Below are 25,997 nucleotides of genomic sequence, written 5' to 3' on the forward strand. Positions count from 1 at the left end.
CAAGGTGAAGGCCAGCCTCTTAACTGAAGGTTTTAGGGATGGTTTTCCTTTACCAACTTTTACAGGTATAGGTTGGCAACCAGTTAAAAATTTAAAATCAGTAGACAGGTTTTCTGAGGTTGTCCGGGAAAAAATCTTAAAAGAAGTCAAGGAGGGTCGAGTAGCGGGCCCTTTTACCTCGCCACCTTTTGTTAATTTCCGCGTTTCTCCCCTGGGTATTGTACCAAAACAGGAACCCAATTCTTATCGTTTAATACACCATCTATCATTACTGGCAGGGAGCTCATTGAATGACGATATAGACACTTCCCTTTCTTCAGTTTCCTATTCAACTTTTGAGGATGCTATACAAGTGATCCGGCGCCTTGGTCAGGGCGCGCTGCTGGCCAAGGCGGACATTAAAGCTGCCTTTAGGCTGCTGCCAATTGCCCCATTTTCTTTCAATTCGTTAGGTTTTTGTTTCGAAGACATGTATTTTTTCGATATGTGTCTACCAATGGGGTGTTCACTATCATGCGCCTATTTTGAGTCGTTTGCGTCCTTTTTGCAATGGGTTGTATCCTTTGAGTCAGGTTTGGACTACATAGTCCATTACCTGGACGATTTTCTATTCGTCGGGCCGGCTGGTTCCCCGTCATGTTTACAGCTGTTGCAGCTTTTTTCAAAAATATCGGCCTATTTTGGTATCCCCCTGGCAGTGGAGAAGACTATCCTCCCGTCGGTGTCCCTCAAATTCTTGGGTATCACAATTGACACCCTTGCCATGGAGTTTCGGTTGCCGGAAAACAAAATCGATCGTTTGAAATTGGTCATATTGGGTATGTTTCGGAAGAAGAAGGTGTTATTGAAGGAGCTCCAATCCTTGTTCGGCCTTTTGGCGTTCGCGTCCAGAATCATGCCGGTTGGCAGAATATTTTCCCGTTGTTTATCATTGGCAACATCAGGGCTCAAGTCCCCGTTTTCGCATGTCCGATTATCCACAGAACTAAAAGATGACTTGTCGGTCTGGTTTAAATTTTTTGATCAGTATAACGGGAGGTCCTTTTTCCAAGAGGATTTTGTTTTGGCTACTGAGTTGGAGCTTCACACCGAGGCAGCGAGCTCTTTGGGTTTTGCGGCCATATGGCAAACACACTGGCTTTGCGGCGCCTGGCCTGCTTCTTGGGTGACCCGTAAACTTACCAAGAATATTGTTTTGCTGGAATTTTTTCCCATTGTGGCAGCTTTTGAACTATGGAGCGTTCACTTCGCGAATAAGCGTATAACGGTGCAGACTGACAATAAAGGGGTGATGTTTGCCATAAACTGTCTCTCTTCCAAGTCCATGTCAGTAGTCAGGTTGATTCGGCATTTTGTTTTGCTTTGTTTAAAGCATAATATTTGGGTTAAGGCTCAGCATATTCCCGGTAAGTCTAACATGATTGCGGATGCTTTATCCCGTTTTTAGATGTCACGATTCCGGCAATTGTTCCCGCAAGCGGATCCCGAGGGATGTGTATGTCCAGCTCATCTGTGGGACCTGATATAGCAAGCATTTCTGCAGTAATCCAGAACTCCGTATCCCCGCATACTTGGTCTGACTATTCGGCCGCTTGGAATCGGTGGTTAGTTTTCTGTAGGTCGCTGGATTTTGATTGCTACCAACACTCGGAGGGAGTAGTGCTATCCTTTTTGTGTACTTTGATGCATGATAATCTCTCACACGGGCACATATCTAAGATTTTGGCTGGTGTATCCTTCTTTTTTAAGTTACATAACCTACCCTCGTTGAACATGTTCTTTTTGGTCAAGCAAGCCCTGAAGGGTTATAGGAAAAGCACGTTAGTACAGGATAAGCGTAGGCCGGTTTCAATTGAACTGCTCAAAAGAATTTGCGTATCCACGAATTACGCTTGTCTTGATCAATTCGAGGCTGGTCTGTTTACAGCAGCTTTCTGTGTAGCCTTTTTTGCAGCACTAAGAGTATCTGAGTTGGTACCAGCAAATAAATCTGGAACTTCGGGTCTGTTGTTCCAGGATGTCGTTGTCTCCAATGAGGGAATCAGTTTGTTTACACGTCATTCAAAGACGGATCAGCTGGGAAAAGGGTGCTGTATACAACTCTATCCTTGTGGGGATCAAATTATATGCCCGGTGTTGGTTTTACAAAGATACTTGGCCATCAGGCCCCCTTGCACAGGTAATTTTTTCTGCCACAATGACGGCTCACCACTGACCAAATATCAGTTTAGTTCAGTTTTTAAGAAGTGTTTACGGGCTATTGGAATGTCGGATGCTTTCTTCTCAACCCATTCTTTCCGCATCGGTGCTGCCACGGAGGCGGCGAGGTTGGGGCTCGATGAGGCAATCATCCGCAGGTTGGGGAGATGGGAATCTGGTAGATTCAAATTGTATGTCCGGCCTAACCTTCTTCCTTGATTTTCAGGTTTTCACAACACCATATGGATTTTAGGGCACTCGTTTGTTTTCTGGGCACGTAGGAGAGCATCTCAGCGTTGCTATACGGAGAACTTAACACTACCAACTGACGCCTTCTCATTATTGTGGAAAGGTATTCGGGGTTTGCGCTGGTGTCAAGTGTCTTTCCAACTAGCCCAGCTCAGCGCACAATGGCCCCCTCCCTCAGTAATCATTATACATGCAGGTGGTAATGACATCGGAAAAATTAAATCCATTGAGTTACTGTTTAATATATCAAAGGTTTAAGCTTGCTTTCCCATCTTGTAAATTAGTTTTTTCCGCAATAATTCCCCGGCTTTCCTGGTCCACTTCTCCCCAGCTTAAACCACTTGAGAAGGTAAGAAGGCGGGTGAACAGATCTATGGGAAAATTTATGCCATCCGTTGAAGGTTTTTCCTACCGCCATGCTGATTTGGAAGGGGGTATCCCGGGGGTTTTATCGACCAGATCTTATCCATCTATCTGAAGTGGGAGTGGATCTATTTAATTTGGGATTGCAAACCTGTGTAGAAATGGCCGTGGCTGTTGGATAGGCCAATCCTGTTTGCAACAGGTCTGGCCGGTGGGGGACTTTACAGTTTGTTCAAGTTTAGCTGCTCGAGTCTAAGACTGAGCAGGGAATTTTTGGATTATTAAAGGTTTATTATTCAATACGATAATTTGATTAAATAAAGATGGTTATGAGATATATTAATTTGTTTAAACCAATAAAAGTGCCACGGCCATTAAAATGCCAAGAAGTTGTTGGGTCTTTTGTTCACTGGGAGTGTTGGGTTTTGAAGGGGTGGGTGGTGTGGCCTGCGGTCCCATGGCATAAAAGGGCACAATTAATTTGGGCCCATGCACATGGGTCCTGCGGCCAACCCACCCCCCCTTTCATGCTTAGCCTTCTACTGACAAAATATGTGGTCATTTAAATTAAAACACCTGTATGTCATTTAAAACACCTGTGCATGTTCCTTGCCTTTTAAGTATATTTCAGGTACCTGGAAAGGTGGGCTCTGACTGGTCCAGGTGGAGCAGGTGACCGGCTGGAAGGTTCTGGATCTGGATGGACCCTATATAGGGCTGCAGCTGCGTTCATTCAGGGCTGTTGGCTGGGTACTGGACTTTGCTCCCCACCCCCCCGCCCTGTCGTTGGCACAATTATGTGGTTTGTCACCCCCGAATCGGGGGGGGACTTTACAGTTTGTTCAAGTTTAGCTGCTCGAGTCCTAAGACTGAGCAGGGAATTTTTGGATTATTAAAGGTTTATTATTCAATACGATAATTTGATTAAATAAAGATGGTTATGAGATATATTAATTTGTTTAAACCAATAAAGGTGCCACGGCCATTAAAATGCCAAGAAGTTGTTGGGTCTTTTGTTCACTGGGAGTGTTGGGTTTTAAAGGGGTGGGTGGTGTGGCCTGCGGTCCCATGTTCACTTAGTTCAGGTCAAGCTATGCTGACTTTTATCATGTGCAAGTAAAAATATTTTTTTTTTTTATATGTTTCTTTCGTGTAATTGGGTATTCTTTGCAAAAGGAATTTTCACTGCATTTGCTAAGCTAAAGGAAGTTCCCTTGCAAGGTGAAAATTCTCTTGCAAAGTGAACAGCTTATTTGCCCTTTGTAAATCGACCCCATTGGTGTTTTAAATGGCCAAAAAATAGCACTGTGAAAGATCTAGTTTATATTATCTACATGTATGTTGTATTCAGCTGTCAATGAACTATTTCAGGATGAATGCTATTTCATATTTACAGAAAGATATTCCAATGCAAAATATCAAAATTTGAACAGCTACTGAAAAGGTAAAATTAACCATTGCTAAATAAAAAATTTAAGTTAGTATCTTGGCGGCAGTCATACTGATTCGCCGACTTCAAGATTTTCCGATTTAATGACTTATAGGTTGGACTTTATGGACTTGTGTCTTTTTTCAACCTCGCCTACTATGTAACTATGTAACTTGGAGCAAGTAAGTAGCCACCAAAGTCAGCACTTGATCTGCTGTACATACTTAGTTCCTTTTAGTAACTTAGGAAGTATTTAAAACAATTGGATTAGCATGAAAGCCAGACACCTAGCCTGGTTAATAGTGATCTACACATATCTCGCAGCCCATTATTAAGTCTTACTTAAAAAACAAACAAAAAACATCATAATTACCCTTTGCCCCATCAGCAGGATAGTGATGGTGTATGTCTCCAGCTTGGTACATGTAGCAAGGACAATTATTCTTTATTCCCAACCCCGGTAAATGCGTGCCACTTTAGAGGTCTAAACTGCTGCTGCATGCAAGTGTAAATGCTCATTTAGGTCTAGAGGGTGCCGCAAAACAGCGTTTTAAATCTACCCAATCCGCCTTTCCCCTGGCAGTCAGCGCTCTCCTTTACTCCCTTAGGACTGTCCCTTGACATCCTCTCAGTCAATGCAGGGTGATGGACAGTTGGAGCATTGAAGGAAGAGTCTGCAGGACCAGTCTTACAGATGTGGAGGGAGCGTGCTGGAAAACTATCCCTAAACCAGCATTTAACCCTTGCAGTGCAGTGGCAGCCTAATTGAATGGGAAGATTACTCATTGGAGTTCAGCTGTAAGCTATACGTTTTACAATTACTGTATTTATTGGCGTATAACACTCACTTTTTTACCCTGAAAATAGAGGGTAAACTGTGCCTGCGTGTTATACGCAGGGGGCTGTGGAACGTTTTTTCCCTGAAACGTCCCTCTAAAAGTTAGGGTGCGTATTATACGCCAATAAATACGGTATATTAAAGTGAATCTTAAGCAAAATCGTTTGTTTAGGTTATTTTTTGCTGCCTGTGTACCACTGGGAAAATTTCCTTAGGGGCAAAAGGCAACATGAAATGAGAGGAAATCATTGTAAATGGTATAGAAATGCCCCATACACACAATCCAAAAATTGGACGACAGATCGTTTGACTTTTTTTTGCTTGGTAGTCGCAGGTAGAAATTGAATAGGTTACTAAAGTTACGAAAATTCTCGTATGACACAATACAAATTCAGGAGTGTCATGTGTTGTAGTGTATTTGTTGTATTTTCGGACGACAACTGTACTGATTAAATGAAAATCTTACAATCTGGTATTGTATGAGAACATTTTTCTTGCTTGTCTGATTGGATAATAATCGGATAATCGGACGAACTGTCATGAACAAAAGCTGTGTACTAACAATCAGATAATCGTATGATCGCTTTGAAAACTGTATTTTTAGTCCGATTTTCAGATTTTCGGATCATGTGTACAGGCCGCTAGAGAGCTGTCATAGAAAAAGGTGTCTTCAATGGAGGATTTTCCTTCACCTCTTCCTCTAGTGAAAACTCAAAATGTTTTAATTTTCTCTCATTTTCTATCGCTGTGACAAGGGTCAGCAGGAAAAATAAATAAAAGAGTGACTCTCCCTAGTAGGGACACAAACAGCAACATAAAATTAACAAAGGTGGGCATTTTCTTGAAACCACAGAGTGTAAAGCACTGCATAGAAACCAATCATCGGAGTGCTCTAGTTCTAGTAAGAGCTGGTTCACACAGGGGCGAATTGGGATCCGACTTGAAGTCGCCCCAAGTCGCGCTGTTGAGAAAAGCAATTAAAGTGAATGGAGCCGTCTTAATGTACAAAAGGTTCCTGTACTACTTCAATCCGACTTGTACCCATTGATTTCAATGGAAGTCACCTCAGAAGTTGGATTACTGTCTTAACTGAAGCAACAATACAGGAAGAGAATATACATTTCTCAGGCAAACCTCTCCCTCTCTCCCACAGAGCTGATTCTTGTTTGATTGGAAACTGGAAAGCCTCCTGTCCTGGAGGCGACTTGAAGTCGCCTTGTAAGTCGCCCCATGTCGCGCTGTGGTCAAGTCATTTTCAGGTCGCCTCGCAAGGTCACGGCCAGAGTCGTGTTGCCCCTGTGTGAACCGGCTCTCAATCTCCCCCAAAGTGTCTAATCCTTCCCTCCTCTATCCAAAAGTAAAAAAAATGCCTTTACAGTGTATACACATTAAAATAAATAATATGTATAGCAATACAGCTCCTAGTACTATATAAAATACATACCAGCAATAGGCTGCTTAGAAGATCGATCCCCTCAGAATCAAGTCTGAAACAGACATAAAGTTCTACTGTTATTGTCATAAGAACAAAGACACAACAGGTTTAATTTACTAAAGGCAAATAGACTGTGCACTCTGAAAATGCAGTTTCACTCTGCAAGTGCAATTGCTCAAGAGCTTGGTAAACAAGGGGAAGCACTGCTCACTTCCATCATCCAATCATGTGCAAGCAAAAATGCATTTTTTGTTTCCCTTATTTGTGATTGGGTTTTCTTTTCAAAGTGAAGCATTGCTTTATTTACTAAGCTCTGGAGCAAGTGCACTTGCAGAGTACACAGTCTAATTTGCCTTTTGTAAATCAACCCCAGTGACTGCTGTTGTCAAAATTCACAGCAAGTAAAAATAATAAAATGCAAGAGAACCAAAATATCACAGTATACAAACAAGTAAACGTCTTGATTTATAAGGGTTAGTTCAACTTTACAGAATAACTATAACTTTATGATCTAGCACTGAATTGCAAACCTAAATGTTGTCCTTGGAGCAAAGCACAGATATCCAAAGTAAAGGCAAGCTTTTGTTTCTACTACATACTACTCAAAATTGGTGAACCAATAGTGCTAGTCAAAACTTGTAAAATTAATAAACGTGTTATTTTTTTGTGAATGTGAATTTTGATGCGAATGTAAAGCTCTGGGAAAATTGGCGGCGATATACAAGTACCTGAAATAAATAAATAAATACATTTGTTGTTTTATTATTTCTTATGATGATACTGTTGATAAACTGTTCTGTTGAACATTCCTGTACAGATGACTTCAGAGGGTTAAACTACATTCATGGAAAGAAAATGACCGATATATGATAAGAAGTTTTAAGAACAAACATATACAACACTGATTAATGTGGAAAATGTTCAATAGGAAAAAATATGGCTATATTTTCTTCTGTAATTAACTTATTTGTTTATCATACTGACGGATAGCGGCGTGACACAACTATTTGGTACAATGGAGCGATAAGCATTGTGGAGAACTTTATTTTCAAAGTTTACAACAGAAGTACTGAAATCTCAGCTTCTTTTCTATTACTTTCTGGCCCCGTACACACGTCCGAGGAACTCGACGTGCCGAACACATCGAGTTCCTCGGCGAGTTCAGTGTGGAAGCCGCCGAGGAGCTCAGCGGGACGACTTTCCTCATTGAACAACGAGGAAAAAGAGAACATGTTCTCTTTTCGGCCCGACGAGTTCCTCGTCGGCTTCCTCGCTGAAAAGTGTACACACGACCGAGTTTCTCGGCAGAATCCGGCTCCGACCGAGTTTCTGGCTGAATTCTGCCGAGAAACTCGGTCGTGTGTACGGGGCCTCTATTGCAGCAGAATCTTGTCAGACTTCAAACTCTCCAAGCAGCAGTAGCTTGTTAGTTATAAAGGCTCATTCACTTGTGCAGCTATACTGCTGCCTTCTGTAAAGCAATCTCTTGTGGATCGCTTTTCAGAGAGGGTTTGACAGGTGGTGAGGCAGTGATATCTCACCACCTGCTTTAATCCTCAAAATGCCAAACCAATGCATTGCATATGGGTTGCAGGGAATTTGCGGAGTGGCTCCATTCACTTGAATGGGTTGACTTTGGCAACGGTACTGCCCATCGAATGTGACATGCTGTTTAACTTTAGAAGTTGGCATACTTTACCTGGCTTCTTCCGAATTCTGTTTTTTTTCCTTGATTGACCCTACTTCCAATGCTAACTATACACACGTGTTTTTGGGGTAGTTTAGTTCTCTGCTCAACCAGTATGGACATAGGGGGGTAGATTCTGATAGATTAGCGGATCTTTAGATCCACGTAATCTATCTGATTTACGATCCGCCGGCGCAAGTTTTTGAGGCTAGTGCTGTATTCAGAAAGCACTTACCTCAAAACTTGCGGCGGCGTATCTTAAATCCCCCAGCGGAATTCAAATTCCGCGGCTAGGGGGAGTGTACTATTTAAATCAGGCGCGTCCCCTCGCCGATCGAACTGCGCATGCGCCGCCGGCAAAATTTCCCAGCGTGCATTGCTCCAAATGACATCGCTAGGACGTCATTGGTTTCGGCGTGAGCGTAACTTGCGTCCGGCCGTATTCTGAATCGACTTACGCAAACGACGTAAAAATTCAAAACTCGGCGCGGGAACGACGGCCATACTTAACATAGGATACCCCTCACATAGCAGGGGTAACTATACGCTGGAAAAAGCCGAACGCAAGCGACGTAAAAAAAAAAAACGACGGGCGGGCGTTTGTTTCTGAATCGGCGGAACTCCTCATTTGCATATTCGTCGCGTACAAAAAACGCCACCTAGCGGCCAGCGGGAGATTGCAGCCTAAGATCCGACGGTGTAAGTCACTTACACCTGGCGGATCTTAGGGAGATCTATGCGGAACCTGATTCTATGAATCAGTCGCACAGATCCAACCGTCGGAACTCAGAGATACGACGGCGTATCAGGAGATACGCCGTCGTATCTCTATCTGAATCCGGGCCAGGGTACTGAATATTTGCAGCCTATCCTCCACTAATCTTGATAACAAAAATCTGCCCACCTGCAGACCTTTTCATTAGAGCCTATTGAAAAGAGGTCACGTAATACAGTGCAGCTTTGGTAGGTAAGAACTAGACTGCGGTGCTGACAATCATAGTATAGAATATGACACCAGGACCATTTCTCCCTCTGATCCAAGGCAAGTATAAGAAAAGCTGAATTAAATTACCTCTACAGGCACTGTTGGGACACCCAGTGGAGGGGACATCAAAACATATGAGGAGACTAATAGCCTTCTTATTCGTAGCAGCGAGAATATCTATAGCCGAATCTTGAAAGTCCCCTACGATCCCTTTTCACCTGCTGAAATTTAAACTATCATGGATAATGGTAAATGAACGCCTTTCGGCAATTTTGAACAATAAAGTTGCTTTTTTTGACAAAATATGGGACCCCTGGATCAACTAACTTTCAGATGCATAATGAGATGGAATTGTCTCTAGAGTGTTCTTCTCTGGGGCTAGAGTGCACCCCCTTCACTACCCTCTACTCATCTTTCTGTCATCTCTTTTCTTTCTCTCCTCTAGACATGTGCAATTCGTTTTGTTTATAATTCGTTTTTTTTCCGAAAAATTCGTATTTCCGAATTTTTTATTTTCGAATTTTCGGACTTCCGAAAATTCGAATTTACGAATTTTTGAATTTACGAATTTTCGTATTTCTGAAAATTCGTATTTCCGAATTTCCGAATTTTCGTATTTCCGAAAATTCGTATTTCTGAATTTTCGTATTCCCGATTTTTTTAATTTACGAATTTTAGATTTTAGAAATTCCGAATTTTTCAATTTTTAAATTTTCAAATTTTTCAATTTTCAAATTTTTCAATTTTCAAATTTTTCAAATTTCTGATTTTCAAATGTTTCGAATTTTCGTATTTCAGAATATTTTCGTATTTTGAAATTTCGAAAATTGAAAAATTCGAAAATCGAAATTTCGAAAATTGAAAAATTCGAAAATCGAAATTTCGAAAATTTAAAAATTTGAAAGTCGAAAATTTAAAAATTTGAAAACTGAAAAATTCGAAATACGAAATTTCGAAAATACGAAATTTCGAAAATACGACATTTCGAAAATTTAAAAATTCAACATTTTGAAAATTCGAAAATTTAAAAATTCAAAATTTCAAAAATTTTAAAATTCAAAATTTCGAAAATTGAAAAATTCAAAATTTCGAAAATTTAAAAATTCGTAAATTTCCGAAAATCCTAAAATCCGAAAAGCCTCCCAGGGGCACGATGGGACGTGTAGCATACGACTCCCAGGGGCACGATGGGGCGTGTAGCATAAGACTCCCAGAGGCATGCTGGGGCGTGTAGCATAATGTCTACTCTCCTCCCTCAATCAGAATTTGCCTTTTTTTTTTTTTTTTTTGATAGAAAATAATATTTATTCTGTAATACAAAATCAAGTGGAAGTGACAGTGCTGGCTTATATTTATTGTCTTTACCATGGCCTTGTACCACGCATTTCCTGTTTCCGTCTGACCCACTGTGCATTTGTTACCGTGCCCAGGACTGTCCAAGATGGTTGCTCCAACTGAGTTCTGGAACCATCATGAACACTAGTATTGTTATGGTCCTCTGCTTTTTCAAGGCTCTTTTTTTCTTCTGGAGGCTCTTGCTTGGAATGGGATGTAGCCTGTTGTTGAGGCTTCTGTTTAACAAATTTGCCTTTTGATGGGCCCAAAGACCAATTACGGTCCCTGGGACTATGTGGGAGTTAAGTTAGTAGGTTACTTCAAGTAGCTGTAGCAGAGGGGGATAGGGGTTAACCCCTCACTGCTCCCCATGCTACACATTGGAATATGCCTGTGCAATACTTAGAGCGAGAAGAGGGGCTCTAGAAATTTGCACTATATATAAATCCCCCCCAAGCATTGTATACTTTCAGTGAGATGAGTGGGGTAGACACAGAACATTTTGAAACCTTGTCACTTAAGGTTATTCCTACATTTCATAAGTTCTACAGTGTATATTTACGGATTCTGACTTTTTCATATAAAACTAATATATGGATGATGAAACATCACATCAATTTATGCTCTTCTGTGCTGTAATCAAATCATCACCTTCTATTATTGTATAATTACTTTCTATTACAATGGCAAATGCAGACTTTGTACTTGTTTAAAAAAATTCTGAAAAAAAAAAAGTTGAGTTAGACCCCTTTCACACTGAGGAGTTTTTCAGGCGGTACAGCGCTAAAAATAGCGCTGCTATACCGCCTGAAAAACTCCTGCCCAGCAACCTCAATGTGAAAGCCGAATGGCTTTCACACTGAGGCGATGCGCTGGCAGGAGAGAAAAAAATCTCCTGCTAGCAGCATCTTTGGAGCGGCGAGAGGATCGGTATGGAGCGGTAGAAGGTATGTATACCGCTCCTTCCCATTTAAAACAATGGGAAACCTGCAGAGGCGCATTGCGGGCGCTTTTAACCCTTTATCGGCCGCTAGCGGGGGTTAATACTGCACCGCTATCGGCCGAATCCGATGGTATAGCGCCGCTATTTTTAACGGCGCTATACCGCCACCGCGGCTCTTGCCCCAGTGTGAAAGGAGCCTTAGACTTAACAGTAACTCCCTTACTCTTCCAGAACAGCCTATGAGACCTAGGGCTCCACCTACCAGGACAGGAAACACGTTAACCCCCACCGGATAAAAGGGCGGTCCTCCAGGCCCCATGTCAGTATTATAGAGAACCATAGCCCTACTTGCAAAACATATGCTTAATACACATAATTCAAGGCATAACCGGGTGGGAATCTGGCTGTTCTGGAAGACTCCAAGGCGATAATGTTTAACGAAGGTCGAAAAACTGGACCAGGTGGCAGCTTTGCATATTTGTTTCGGTGAGGCTCCAGCTCTTTCAGCCCAAGATGCGTACAAAGCTCTTGTTGAATGTACGTTGACAAAAGGTGGAGAAATCTTCATAACCCTATAGGATTGAGCAATAGCCTGCTTTATCCATCTGGCTAAGGTAGCCCTCTCCTTTGTGTGTTCCCAAGAAGGGATTAAACAAGGCATATGTCTTCCTAAAGGTTTTGGTAACTTCTAAGGCCTTGTACACACGGGCAAACATGTACGATGAAAACGGTCCGCCGGACCGTTTTCAGCGTACATGTCTGCCCGGGGATTTCTGTATGATGGCTGTACTCACCATCATACAGAAATCCGCGCGTACTCGATACGCGGCGACGAGGCCGTGCCGTCGCCGCGACGATGACGCGGCGACGAGCGCGGCCCTGCCAGTTCAATGCTTCCACGCATGCGTCAAAGTCATTCGACGCATGCGAGGGATGACGGGCGCTCGGACATGTACGGTAGGTCTGTACAGACGACCGAACATGTCCGAGCGGACAGGATTCCAGCGGGCTGTTTCTAAACAAGTTTGGAAATATTTGCCCGCTGGAAAAAGGCCCGGCGGGCAAATGTACGCTGGAATCCTGTCCGCTCGGGCCTACACACGACCGAACATGTCTGCTGAAACTGGTCCGCGGACCAGTTTCAGCAGACATGTTCGGTCGTGTACGGGGCCTAAGAAGAAGAGAAGAATTCTCCTGACGTCTAGGAAACTAAAAAAAAATTCACGCCCTTCGGCATACTGCAAAAGGTTGGTAGCACAATATCCTGGGATCTGTGGAAGGTAGTGGATACCTTAGGCAAAAACCACGGATCCGTTTTCAACACAACCTGATCATCAAAGATTATGAGGAAAGGCTCCCTGACTGAAAGGGCCTGCAATTCACTGACCCTACGAGCTGAGGTAATTGCCACTAGAAAAATTGTCTTTAGAGTAAGTAATTTAACTGAAGCATCCTTCAGGGGCTCAAGTGGAAACTCTACCAGAGCCTGTAGAACTAAAGACAGGTCCCAGGTAGGACATGTTCCAACCACCACCGGCTTAGATCTAGCGATTGATTTAAAGATTCTAGCTATAACAGGATTTTCCAAGAGAGAATACTGGAGGAAAATACTATTAGCCGACACCTGTACTTTTAACATACTAACGGATAGACCCTTGTCGACACCCTCCTTAAAAAATTCCAAAATTGACTGAATGTCGTGAGCCAATCTTTGATTTTCACGTAACCAAGAGTTACATTTCTTCCAAACGTTGGAGTATATAGCTCTTGTAACCGGCTTCCTGCAGTTAACCGGGATTTGACCACTTTGTCTGAAAATCCCTGGGAGCTTAATATCTTCTCTTCAGATATCAAGCCAACAATCCTCATACACGCGCTAAACACGCTAGACAAAACACACCCTTCATAGTACTATGCACAAGAACAGAACTGCAGAGACACCTAATTTCAGACATGTATTCTCTTCTGTTCTCGGACCACAGTCCCAATTCCAACATAGCGAGTCAAAGATGGGAAAGGGATCTTTCTATAATCCTTTAAGAAGAGGAATGGGAAAATATCTATTCTTACATCCATAAGGGTTTGACCAATGTATCTGCACAAGAAAACAGATTTAAGATTTTCTCCAGATGGTACAAAACACCTCTTAGGCCCCGTACACACGAGAGGATCTATCCGCTGGAATTTATCCGCGGACCGGTTTCAGCGGATCGATCCGCAGGTGTGTACGATCCAGCGGATATTTATCCGCGGATATTTTTCCGGGCGATGGATTTCCAGCGGATCAAAATTTCTTAGCATGCTAAGAAATCTATCCGCTGGAATCCAGTCCAGCGGATTGATCCGCCACCGCGGAGGGAATTCCGCGGGGATTTTGATCTGATGGTTAGTACAACTAACTAACTAACTCCGGACCGTTTCCGCGGATAAATCCTCTCGTGTGTACTAGGCATTACACTACATACAATCTCCCCCACCGTGCCCTCAACTGCTGGAGGTGCGCAGACAAAAGATGGTTCACTCCTACATATATGGTGGTCCTGCCCCGAATTCGGCCCTTTTGGACAGAAGTCCATTATCTCACTACTCTAATAACCACATATCCAATAGACTTTTCCCCAGCCCAAATGCTTCTGCATCACTCATCCATTCCTAAACAGCAATACCACAGATCCCTATCTCTACACCTGAAGCCTCGTACACACGGCCGAGGAACTCGACGTGCCAAACACATCGAGTTCCTCGGCCAGTTCAGCACTGAAGCCGCCGAGGAGCTCGGCGGGGCGAGAGCTCCCATAGAACAACGAGGAAATAGAGAACATGTTCTCTATTTCCTCGCCGAGCTCCTTGTCGGCTTCCTCGGCCGAAAGTGTACACACGGCCGGGTTTCTCGGCAGAATTCAGCCAGAAACTCGGTCGGAAGCTGAATTCTGCCGAGGAAACTGGTCGTGTGTACGGGGCCTAATAAACACAGCAAAAATGTGTATTCCAGCACAATGGAAAGCAACAAACCCCCCAACCATCATGGATTGGTTTAAAGGCATTAACAAAGTTGCAGACATGGAAGAATTGGTTCATCAAGCCAGAGACACACCTACCAAACCTGGACATGTTGGCGCCACTTCCAGACATCTACTGAATAGTCTCAATTAAAAATTGGTTGAAACATATTGTCAGGTCGGAGGAGGAAGGATTCGCCCTTGCATATCCCTTTCCATCCATATCCCTGGATATCCCCCCCCCCAACCCATTTACCCACCATAGTTGATAAGGACACACATAACCGTCCACGGGCGACAAATTTATGCCCCTCTCCTTACACATCCATCTCTCCCACGATCCCTAGTAGATAGCCCCATCCACCCCTAGTCAGAGATCCCCCTGTGTCCCCCCATATTCCCACTATCTACACCAGATCTTCCCTATAGCTGTGACAGATTATCCTAAACACAGAAAAGGCCTAATTGAACCACCTTACTACCGTAGGGATTGCTAGTGGTCCAGAGACCACAACCCTAGAAACCATCACCTAGAGATACACTTTGGCCAATAATCGTGGAAGATGCAACAAAACGAAGATTTATTAAGCGCTATCACACATAAATACCTTGAACATCCTACAAAAAACATACACTCTCACAGACACTATAACCGACAAGCTCCCAAATACATACATTAGAATCACTTCACCCGCATCATGCAGGTAACGGTTTTATTATACTTCTATTTATCCACATGTATTGTTTAAACATTGTTTTTGACAAACCTTGATTACATATATGTTATACATGCGACAATGAATACTGTCATCTATCTTCTCGACAATGCATTTGAAATGGTATAACTTATGACTCTGTATACCCATATATTTCATATTCTGTATACAATAAAAACGTATTGGGAAAAAAAAATTATGAAATATACACATTCTTCATTCTTTTATTACATTAACTGCTATATTTAGAGAAAAGCACATAGCTAAAGAATGCCCTTTAAGAAATAAATATGAAAATATATTGATCATTTTGAAATACAGTGGAACCTTGGATTACAAGCATAATCGGCTGATCTCGGAAACCCTCGGAAAGGTTCGAAAACACTTGGGAACGGAGTATTTCTGAGTAATTCCAAACGGCTCCGAACCATTCAGAGTGTCACCGGGGCCGTCGCGCCTCTGGCCAAATGCAGTACTGCACACCCCATTAGCTTGAATTTTGCTTGTTTTGCAAGACGACACTCGCAAACCGAGTCAGGATTTTAAAAAAAAAGTGTCTCGGCTTTCAAAACACTCCTTACCCGCGCTACTCGTAAACCAAGGTTCCACTGTACTTCAATTGATACTAAACACACAGGGGTAGATTCACAGAGGAGATACGACGGGGTATCTCCAGATACGCCGTCGTATCTCTGAGTCTGGCCGGTCGTATCTATGCGCCTGATTCATAGAATCAGTTACGCATAGATTTCTATTAGATCCGACCGGCCTAAGTCTCTTACGCCGTCGGATCTTAACTGCATATTTACGCTGGCCGCTAGGGGTGTGTACGCTGATTTACGACTAGAATATGTAAATCAGCTAGATACGCGAATTCACGAACGTCCGTCCGTCCGACGCAGTACATTTACGCCGTTTACGTTAGGCTTTTCCCGGCGTAAAGTTACCCCTCCTATATGAGGCGTATATGCGGCGCACCAATGTTAAGTATGGCCGTCGTTCCCGCAATGAAATTTGAAAAATTTACGCCGTTTGCGTAAGTCATCCGTGAATGGGGCTGGACGTCATTTACGTTCACGTCGAAACCAATGACGTCCTTGTGGCGTACTTTGGAGCAATGCACACTGGGAAATTCCATTGACGGCGCATGCGCTGTTCGTGTAAAACGTCAATCACCTCGGGTCAGGGTTAATTTACATAACACACGCCCACCTCTTCACAATTTGAATTAGGCGGGCTTACGCCGGCCTATTTACGCTACGCCACCGCAACTTTCTTTTAAGAATACGGCACTTGCCTGTAAAAATTGCGGAGGCGTAACGTAAATAGGATATGTTACGCCCGCACAAAGAAACGCCATTGTACGTGAATCTACCCCACACTGTTTAATATACATTATATCTTCTCTTTCTGTATATGGATGATGGCACTGTAACTATTTTAATAATAAAAAAAATCTAAGTACCCTTGTTCCTAATTGATATACAGCTGTCATGACCCAGCTCTTTCCCAGCCTGTCTGTAAGAAAACAGTATCAGGAGGAGCTTCTAGTAATCTGCTACTGGTCACGTGTAATAAAAAACAGCTTTTGGAATACAGAGTAAATAATTAATGTCGATAAACCTTTTTAAATTGTCATACAAATAAATAGCGCCTTGGAAAAGTATTCATACCTCTTGAAATTTTGCAAAATTTCTCATGTTACAACCAAAAACGTAGATTGCATTTTATTGGGATTTTATGTAATAGACCAACACAAAGTTGTATATAATTGTGAAGTGGAAGGAAAATGATAAATGGTTTTCAAAATGTTTTACAAATAAATATCTGAAAAGTGTGGTGTGGATTTGTATTGAGCCCTGTTTACTCTGACACCCCTAACTAAAATCTAGTGGAACCAATTGTCTTCAGAAGTCACCTAATTAGTAAATAGTCCATCTGTGTGTAATTTTATCTCAGTATAAATAAAGCTGTTCTGTGAAGCCCGCAGAGGTCTGTTGGAGAACCTTAGTTAACCCCTTAACGCCCGCCGCACGACTATTTACGTCTGCAAAATGGCACGGACAGGCAGATGGGCGTATATATACGTCCTTGCCTTCTAGCGGGTGGGGGGTCCGATCGAGGCCCCCTCCGCTGCGTGCGGCGGGCGGATTCCCTCGGGGAGCGATCCGGGACGACGGCGCGGCTATTCGTTTATAGCCGCTCCGTCGCGATCGCTCCCCGGAGCTGAAGAACGGGGAGAGCCGTATGTAAACACGGCTTCCCCGTGCTTCACTGTGGCGGCGTATCGATCGAGTGATCCTTTTTATAAAGGAGACTCGATCGATGACGTCAGTCCTACAGCCACACCCCCCTACAGTTGTAAACACACACTAGGTGAACACTAACTACTACAGCGCCCCCTGTGGTTAACTTCCAAACTGCAACTGTCATTTTCACAATAAACAATGCAATTTAAATGTCCAATAGTCCCAAAAATGTGTAAAAATTGTCCGAAGTGTCCGCCATAATGTCGCAGTCACGAAAAAAACACTGATCGCCGCCAATAGTAGTAAAAAAAATGTAACTGATATTTCAAAAGTCTGTATTACTGTATAGGAACAAGTCAGCTAATAAATTCTAATTACATTGTTGATTAATTTGCTGCCTTGCTCACATGATTACATTTTATGACAAAGTCTTAAATACAAGTAGATTATTTTTCGGGTGAACATGTGTGGTCATCAACAATAATATACACCGATAAAGACTCCTAAATAACCCGTGATCATAGCAATCAGAAAAGTTGATGTGGCAGGCAAATTAATATGTCTGATAATAAATATGTACAGCTATTGCTTCTGCATCTTAATTTAATCCAGTGCTGTTTACATAATCCATGAAATGCACATACCTCTTCCGCTTGTACAGAATTCCCCCAGATCTTTAGGCTAGGTGAGATTGGCTAATAGGCTCAAAAAAAGCCACAAAATCTGTATCAAAATATCTCTAAGAAGAAAATAATTATATTTATAAGTGTCATTTACCTTGGTATTTGGCTTTTCAAGGGTTGTGCTCTGTACTGTGTGAACCCATATGCTTTGAACTCGTTGTTAGAAATAATTCCAGGCCACGTCTCCTCTGTGGGTGTTCCTAATAAGAAGAAGATGTGGGTTATTTATGGAAAAAGTTGGATGAAAGATGTTTGTTTTATTTCAAAGTAGGTTATTGAAAAAACCTATGTTGTGCATACAGTATATAGAAACACAGATTCTAAAAGCGGGAGTTCACCCTAAAAAAATTTTTTAAGATAAGATTCATGCTCATTTTGTCTAGGGGAATCGGGTAGTTTTTTTAAAAACGAAGCAATACTTACCGTTTTAGAGAGCGATCTTCACCGCCACTTCCGGGTATGGTCTTCGGGACTGGGAGTTCCTTCTTGAGTGACAGTCTTTCGACAGTCGCATCTATCGCGTCACGAGTAGCCGAAAGAAGCCGAACGTTGGTGCGGCTCTATACGGCGTCTGCGCACCGACGTTCGGCTACTTTCGGAAAATCGTGACGCGATAGATGCGACCGTCGGAAGCCTGTCAATCAAGAAGGAACGCCCAGTCCCGCAGCCCATACCCGGAAGCGGCGGAGATGATGTATCTCTAAAACGGTAAGTACGGCTTCGATTTAAAAAAAACTACCCGATTCCCCTTGACAAAACGAGCATGAATCTAATCTTAAAAATTGTCATTTCCGGGTGAACCTCCACATTAAGAGAAGACTATTATGATATTATGAATATTTTAATCTACAGCTAACCATAGGCTGGTGACACATGAGTGAATAACCAAAATTCATTCTACTTCTGCAGTCTTTTTAATAGGGTTCACATTTGAGAGTATTTTGAAATTCAGAATTTTTGGTGTATCCCCCAACATGTGGATATAAGAGCTTGTGCCCTTTTGAATTGAGCAGGCAGTTAATAGCCTATGGTCTTAGATAGATTTTAGGGGCAATCTGTGTTTTACATGAAACCCAAAGCAGTCTTACATCATAGGTCATTAGCAGAAACAGGCACATAAATCCAACCCCTCCCCCCCCCCCCCCCCCAAATATTAACAAGTATTTCCAGATATAAGACAGCCAGATGTACAATTTTCTATATATGGTAATCTATTATGTACCGCCTGGCCCATCAAGCTTCGAATAGCACATAAAATCCATAATATAATCTACAACATTGTAGAACATAATATAACCCAAAGATGAAAAACTCCCACCATGCCACATCCAAAACGCAAAAGAAAAACCAGAACTCAATATTCCAAAAAATAGCAGACTTTTAAAGCACAACAGAGGGTAGACAAATGTTAAAAATATATATATATATATGTTTTTAATAGAGACACTAAAGGGTAAATTCAAGAACCCTCTAAGGGGAACCACATATTGCAACGAAAAAACACCCAACTCTGAACTGGGCTTGGACTACCCATATATTTACATAGAAACAAAAGGTGAATAGGGTGCTTCCGCATGTCAGACCTCCACTATGCTTAGGGCATCATCCGAGGGAGGTGTAGAGTGGAGCTGGAGTGGCACCTAAGCAGTACTTCAAGTAGTAGAAGCAGACGCTTACACAACAAAAATACAGAGAAGGTGCTTTCAAGTGCAGTACACCAACAGTTTATTGTGACACATGGTTAAAAATGCTTACAGAAAATGGAACGTAAAGCAGATTCATCAGAATAGCAATCCAGGCTGGGCTCCTGTCACTGTTCTCTCCATAATGCTATGCCGACCAGCAGCTGCAGAGGAGGGTTGGAGTGCAAGGTAAGATGGCACTTCCAGGACGACTGTGGAACATACGTGGAATGCATGCACTGGAAGTGGCTTCACTTCCTATGTGTGTGTTCCACTGTAGTTCTGGAAGTGAGGCGGCCATCTTGACCCTGCACTCCAACCCTCCTCTGCAGCTGCTGGTTGGCATAGCATTATGGAGAGTACAAAGACAGCAGCCCAGCCTGGATTGCTATTCTAATGAACCTGCTTTACATTCACTTTTTGTAAGTGTTTTTAAGTATACGACACAAAAAACTGTTGGTATACTGCACTTAGAGGCGCCTTCTCTGTAAGTTTGTCATAAATTTACATATAATCTCTAGGAACCCACACAAAATATTGCTTGAAAGAGGTGCCTAACTGTCGCTCCAAATCCAAGCTGTCAACACGTTTCCCTCTTGATATAGCTTTATCAGGACAAATTGGGTTGTATATTGCACCAAATACAATAAATGCTATGTCTTACATAAATCGATAGTGTAGACCTGTCTGACTTGTTCTTCTTCTCGCTCCTATGTCTGCCCGCAAGACCTATGTTTGCAAACGGTCAATGACGTGATGGTGTTTTATGTAAGCAGCCAGTGCAGTGTTGTGATATGTACAGTACAGACCAAAAGTTTGGACACACCTTTTCATTCAAAGAGTTTTCTTTTTTTTCATGACTATGAAAATTGTAGATTCACACTGAAGGCATCAAAACTAAATATAAAAATAAATAAAATATATTTCATATTCTAGGTTCTTCAAAGTAGCCACCTTTTGCTTTGATTGCTGATTGGCACACTCTTGGCATTCTCTTGATGAGTTTCAAGAGGTAGTCACCTGGCGCAGCACCCCATCACTCTCCTTCTTGGTCAAATAGCCCTTACACAGACTGGAGGTGTGTTTGGGGTCATTGTCCTGTTGAAAAATAAATGATGGTCCAACTAAATGCAAACCGGATGGAATAGCATGCCGCTGCAAGATGCTGTGGTAGCCATGCTGGTTCAGTATGCCTTCAATTTTGAATAAATCCCCAACAGTGTCACCAGCAAAGCACCCCCACACCATCACACCTTCTCCTCCATGCTTCACGGTGGGAACCAGGCATGTAGAGTCCATCCGTTCACCGTTTCTGCGTCGCACAAAGACACGGGGGTTGGAACCAAAGATCTCAAGTTTGGACTCTCAAAGCAGATTTCCACTGGTCTAATGTGCATTCTGTGTGTTCTTTAGCCCAAACAAGTCTCTTCTGCTTGTTGCCTTTCTTTAGCAGTGGTTTCCTAGCAGATATTCTACCATGAAGGCCTGATTCACACAGTCTCCTCTTAACAGTTCTAGAGATGTGTCTGCTGCAAAAGGTGGCTACTTTGAAGAACCTAGAATATGAAATATATTTTCAGTTGTTTCACACTTTTTTGTTATGTATAATTCCACATGTGTTAATTCATAGTTTTGATGCCTTCAGTGTGAATCTACAATTTTCATAGTCATGAAAATAAAGAAAACTCTTTGAATGAGAAGGTGTGTCCAAACTTTTGGTCTGTACTGTATATGTCCTATATAATATATTTATTTGCTCTATTCTGAATAATATTTGTATCATAAATATTATCAAATACATATTGTTTATTGTATTTATTGCGCACCTCTTTCAAGCAATATTTTGTGTATATTCCTAAATATTATATGTAAAAGGCCATTCCAGAGTTGTGTCTTTTTCCACTTAGCATAATATAACCCCTTGATACTAGAGCTTATTGCAGACAATTTTTTCTTATAAAAGGTGAACATAAAAATAATTTTATTATTGCCATGGCTAAAATCAACAATAAATTACTATATACAATAAAATAAAAATAATCAATATCCAAGTGCATTAACAAAAATTCCCTCACAAAATGGAAATATGGAAAAAATGTAAAAACTCATAACAGACAAATGTAAAATCTATAAATATCTGTATTGTTTTGTATGCAGTATGAAGTGTGTGACGAGATCCTTTCTCGCCCAGTTCTGCTCTCCCGACACTCCTCTGCTACCAGTGAGTCAGCTTGCAGATTGCAACGTCTGATGGTCCAGTCATCCAAGGTTCCGGGGTCTGAACTACAGCTATGTGCCGTTCAGACCCATTAAGAACAAACACCAGGCAGGCTGTATGTAAGTTCAAACAGGACTCTTTATTTTCAAGTACACAGCACACTTTTATACAGAATTTTGGAACATCCCACTCCCAACAACCGCTTTCCTATTGGTCAATTGTAAAGTATGCAGTCTTCACTCAGGTCCTCCTTGACCATGCAAATGAGGACTTGAAATAGTCAACAGGGATTGGTCCAATAGCTTGAATAGAAAGACTTGTGTATTGAGACAGAAGCCCCAGGGGGTAATCAATGTACACAATAACCCGGTCTACTTAATTACTACCTCTGAGAGGTTACATTCCTTTTAGACAATAGAATGCTAATTCAATACAGCTGACAGGCTTCTGACCTTTAGAACAATACAAAGTCCCTTAGCGTAAACACATACATCTTCAGACATACATAATAGATTCAATTAACCTTCAATCCCCAATTCTAGCCAGATGGACTGCCTCCGACACCCGCTCTTAACCTGCAGAACACAATAAAAGGTATTTCACAAGCTGCTTCCACTTAGCATTGTTAAAGCCGGTGTCCTTGCATTGAATGTCCCTCTCCTGTGTAACAGATGTCAAGTAGAAACACTTTAATATCTCAAGATCCATGACAAAGTGTTTGAGCGAATTTGGCGGAGCAGTTTTGTTTTCTTTGCGCTCTATAATTTAGTTTTTTAGTTTGAATTAATAGTCCCCTGCAGCTACATTTGGGCTGGTGTCTTTGTTTGTCGCCCTTGGATGCCTCATCTCGCCTGGTCTCTGGCTTGGGGGTAGATGCAGGTATCTTTTGTGCACTGAGTTTGTCTTTGAGGCTTCCATATTTGGACCCTTTATGTTCAGACATCTTTTGACTTTCAGCCTTATTTTGAAAATGATTGTATGTAACTTTACCAATACCGGGCTAGATTCAGAGAGAAGAGACGCCGGCCTATCTCTGAGTCCGGCCGGTCGTATCAATGCGCCTGATTCATAGAATCAGTTACGCATAGATTTCCTTAATATACGACCAGCGTAAGTGTTTTACACCGTCGTATCTTAGGCTGCATATTTACGATGGCCGCTAGGTGGCGCTTCCATATAGTTAAGCAAGGAATATGCAAATGAGCTAGATACATTGATTTAGAAACGTACGTCCGGCCGGCGCATTTTTTTACGTTGATAACGTAGGCTTTTTTCGGCGTATAGTTACCCCTGCTATATGAGGCGTATCCTATGTTAAGTATGGCCATCGTCCCCGCGTCGAGTTTTGAAAATTTTACGTCGTTTGCGTAAGTCGTTCGCGAACAGGGATGTACATGGACATGTTGAAAGCAATGACGTTTTGCGGCGGATTTTCGAGCATGCGCACTGGGATTTTATCACGAACGGCACATGCGCCGTCCGTAAAAAACGTCAAATACGTGGGGTCACAGTTAATATACATAAAACACGCCCATATCATCCACATTTGAATTATGCGGGCTTACGCAGACACAGATACGTTACGCCGCCGTAACTAAGGGCGCAAGTTCTTTCTGAATACAGAACTTGCACCCTAAATTACGGCGGCGTAACGTATCTGAGATACGTTACGCCGGGCATAAAGATAGACGATTCTATCTGAATCTACCCCACTGTGTTATTTCTTATAGACTATATTTGCTACACTGAATGAATTCCACACCCCTGAAGAAGCCAATGATTTGGTGAAACATGTTGGAACACTGTGTTATACTTAATACAATTCAGTGTATATTTTCATAAATTTAGGGCCAGATTCTCAGAGCAAGTACGCCGGAGTATCTACTGATACTCCAGTGTACTTTCAAATTTGCCGCGTCGTATCTTTAGTTTGAATCCTCAAACCAAGATACGACGGCTTCTGGCTTCGATCCGACAGGCGTACGGCTTCGTACGCCTTCGGATCTTAGGTGCAATACTTTGGCGCCCGCTGGGTGGAGTTTGCGCCGTTTTCCGCGTCGGGTATGCTAATAGCTTTTTCCGTCGATCCACGAACGTACACGCGGCCGTCGCATTCTCTTACGTCGTCGCTAGTCGGCTTTTCCCGGCGTATAGTTAAAGCTGCTATTTTGTGGCGTAAAGATAGACTTGCCATGTTAAAGTATGGCCGTCGTTTCCACGTTGAATTGAATTTTTTTTTGCGTAAGTCGTCTGTGAATAGGAAAGGACGTAACTCACGTCGAAGTTCAAAAAATGACGTCGGTGCGACGTCATTTCGCGCAAAGCACGGCGGGAAATTTCAAAACCGAGCATGCGCAGTTCATTCGGCGCGGGGACGTGCTTCATTTAAATGAAGCACGCCCCCAACCCGCCCAATTTCAAATACGCCGCCAGAAAAACACTACACGGCGCGATTTCGCTGTGGATTCGAAATTCCGCCAGGTAAGATATGGCGGCGTAGCGTATCAATGATACGCGGCGCAAGTGCAAATGTTTGTGAATCTGACCCTTAGTGTCTTCATTTTTACTCAATTGAATCGAATAAAATTTGGTCTTCATTTAATTCTGTTTTCAATGTTCATGTGACTTGTTTAGGCACCGCTATAATCCCTTCATCCCCTCCTCTACTTTTTACCTATTGTACAGGGATGAGGTGCCGAATCTATTAGAGGATACACCAACCACTTCCTCTCCTTTTTTTTTTTTTTATAAAAAATAATCGAAAACAAAAATGGTAAAAACTAATCCCCCAAAAATATTGTAAGAAATAATAAAAAAAAATATTGTAAAAAAATTATAAAAAAATAATAAAATAAAAAAAAACTACTGACGCCGTCCCCTGCCCTATTGACACCAATCTTTGCTTTACTGACATCATCCACTGCTCTGCTAATTATATACACGCATTTGTGTTTGTGCTCTGGGGTGCACACCCTAATGCAATAGGCTGCGCACACCAACGACTCAGAGAGAAGTATATTGCAAGTCAGTTTAAAAAGAGAGGTATTGCCAAACCTTTTTTATGGCTATACATTTTTTGGGGGTCACGTTTACTTTTGTTCTCCTGTTACCCTGCACTGGTGAGGCTGCATTGATGGGCGCTGTTGAGGCTACATTTGATGGACGTTACTGGGCTTCATTTGATGGGCGCTTCATTAAAAAGGTGGGGGTATACATGGGCAGGGGAAGGGGTTGGAGTCAGGTGTGGGGCAAAATTAGGTTTCGCCTAGGGTGTCAAAAATCCTTGTACCAACCCTGGTCAAGTATGAAAAAACTGTTGCAAAAGCATTTATAGGGTAATAAATATGCAATTAAGTTTTGGGGGCCAGTTCTCAAAAAGGATAATGGGAGAACTGTAGAAAGTGCAGGGAAGGGCAACCAAACTGATAAGAGGGCATGTAGGAGCTCAGCTATGAGGAAAGATTAGAGGAACTGAATGTATTTTCACTTAAGAAGATAATAAGGGGGAATATGGTAAGCATGTACAAATATATAAGGGGTCCATATAGTGAACTTGGAGTTGAAGCATTCACTTTAAGGTCAACACTGAGGACAAGGGGGCACTCTTTAAGTCTAGAGAAAAAGAGATTTCACTTCCAAATATGGAAAGTATGATCTGTGAAAATGTGGAACAGACTCCCTGCAGAGGTGGTTCTGGCCAGCTCAGTAGAGTGCTTTAAAAAAGACCTGGATACTTTCCTGAATGTACATAATATAATATAACATTTATAGGTAAAGTTGATTCAGGGAAAATCTGATTGCCTCTCGAAGGATCAGGAAAGAATTCTTTGCCCTGCTGTAGCAAATTGGATCGTGCTCTGCTGGGGTTTTTCGCCTTCCTCTGAATCAACTGTGGGTGTAGAATTGTGTATATGGATTGTATGATTTTTTTTTTTTTTTTTGTAGAACTAGATGGACTTGTGTCTTTTTTCAACCTGACTATCTATG

The 25,997-nt window shown here is 42.2% G+C and overlaps 1 protein-coding gene across 2 annotated transcripts in view; it reads right to left on the reverse strand.

Moving 5' to 3' along the window:
- CDK18 (cyclin dependent kinase 18) overlaps window positions 1–25,997 on the reverse strand; it is a 287,497-nt gene that overhangs the window by 10,117 nt on the left and 251,383 nt on the right. For both annotated transcript variants that reach the window (XM_040337544.1, XM_040337543.1), the window contains exons 12-13: window positions 18,205–18,310; window positions 6,523–6,565 (exon numbers count right to left, since the gene is read on the reverse strand). In XM_040337544.1, the coding sequence (XP_040193478.1) occupies window positions 6,523–6,565; window positions 18,205–18,310 (149 nt within the window). The remainder of the gene's footprint in view (window positions 1–6,522; window positions 6,566–18,204; window positions 18,311–25,997) is intronic.

Source organism: Rana temporaria, chromosome 2, assembly GCF_905171775.1.
Source record: "Rana temporaria chromosome 2, aRanTem1.1, whole genome shotgun sequence".
NCBI classification, from domain to species: domain Eukaryota; kingdom Metazoa; phylum Chordata; class Amphibia; order Anura; family Ranidae; genus Rana; species Rana temporaria.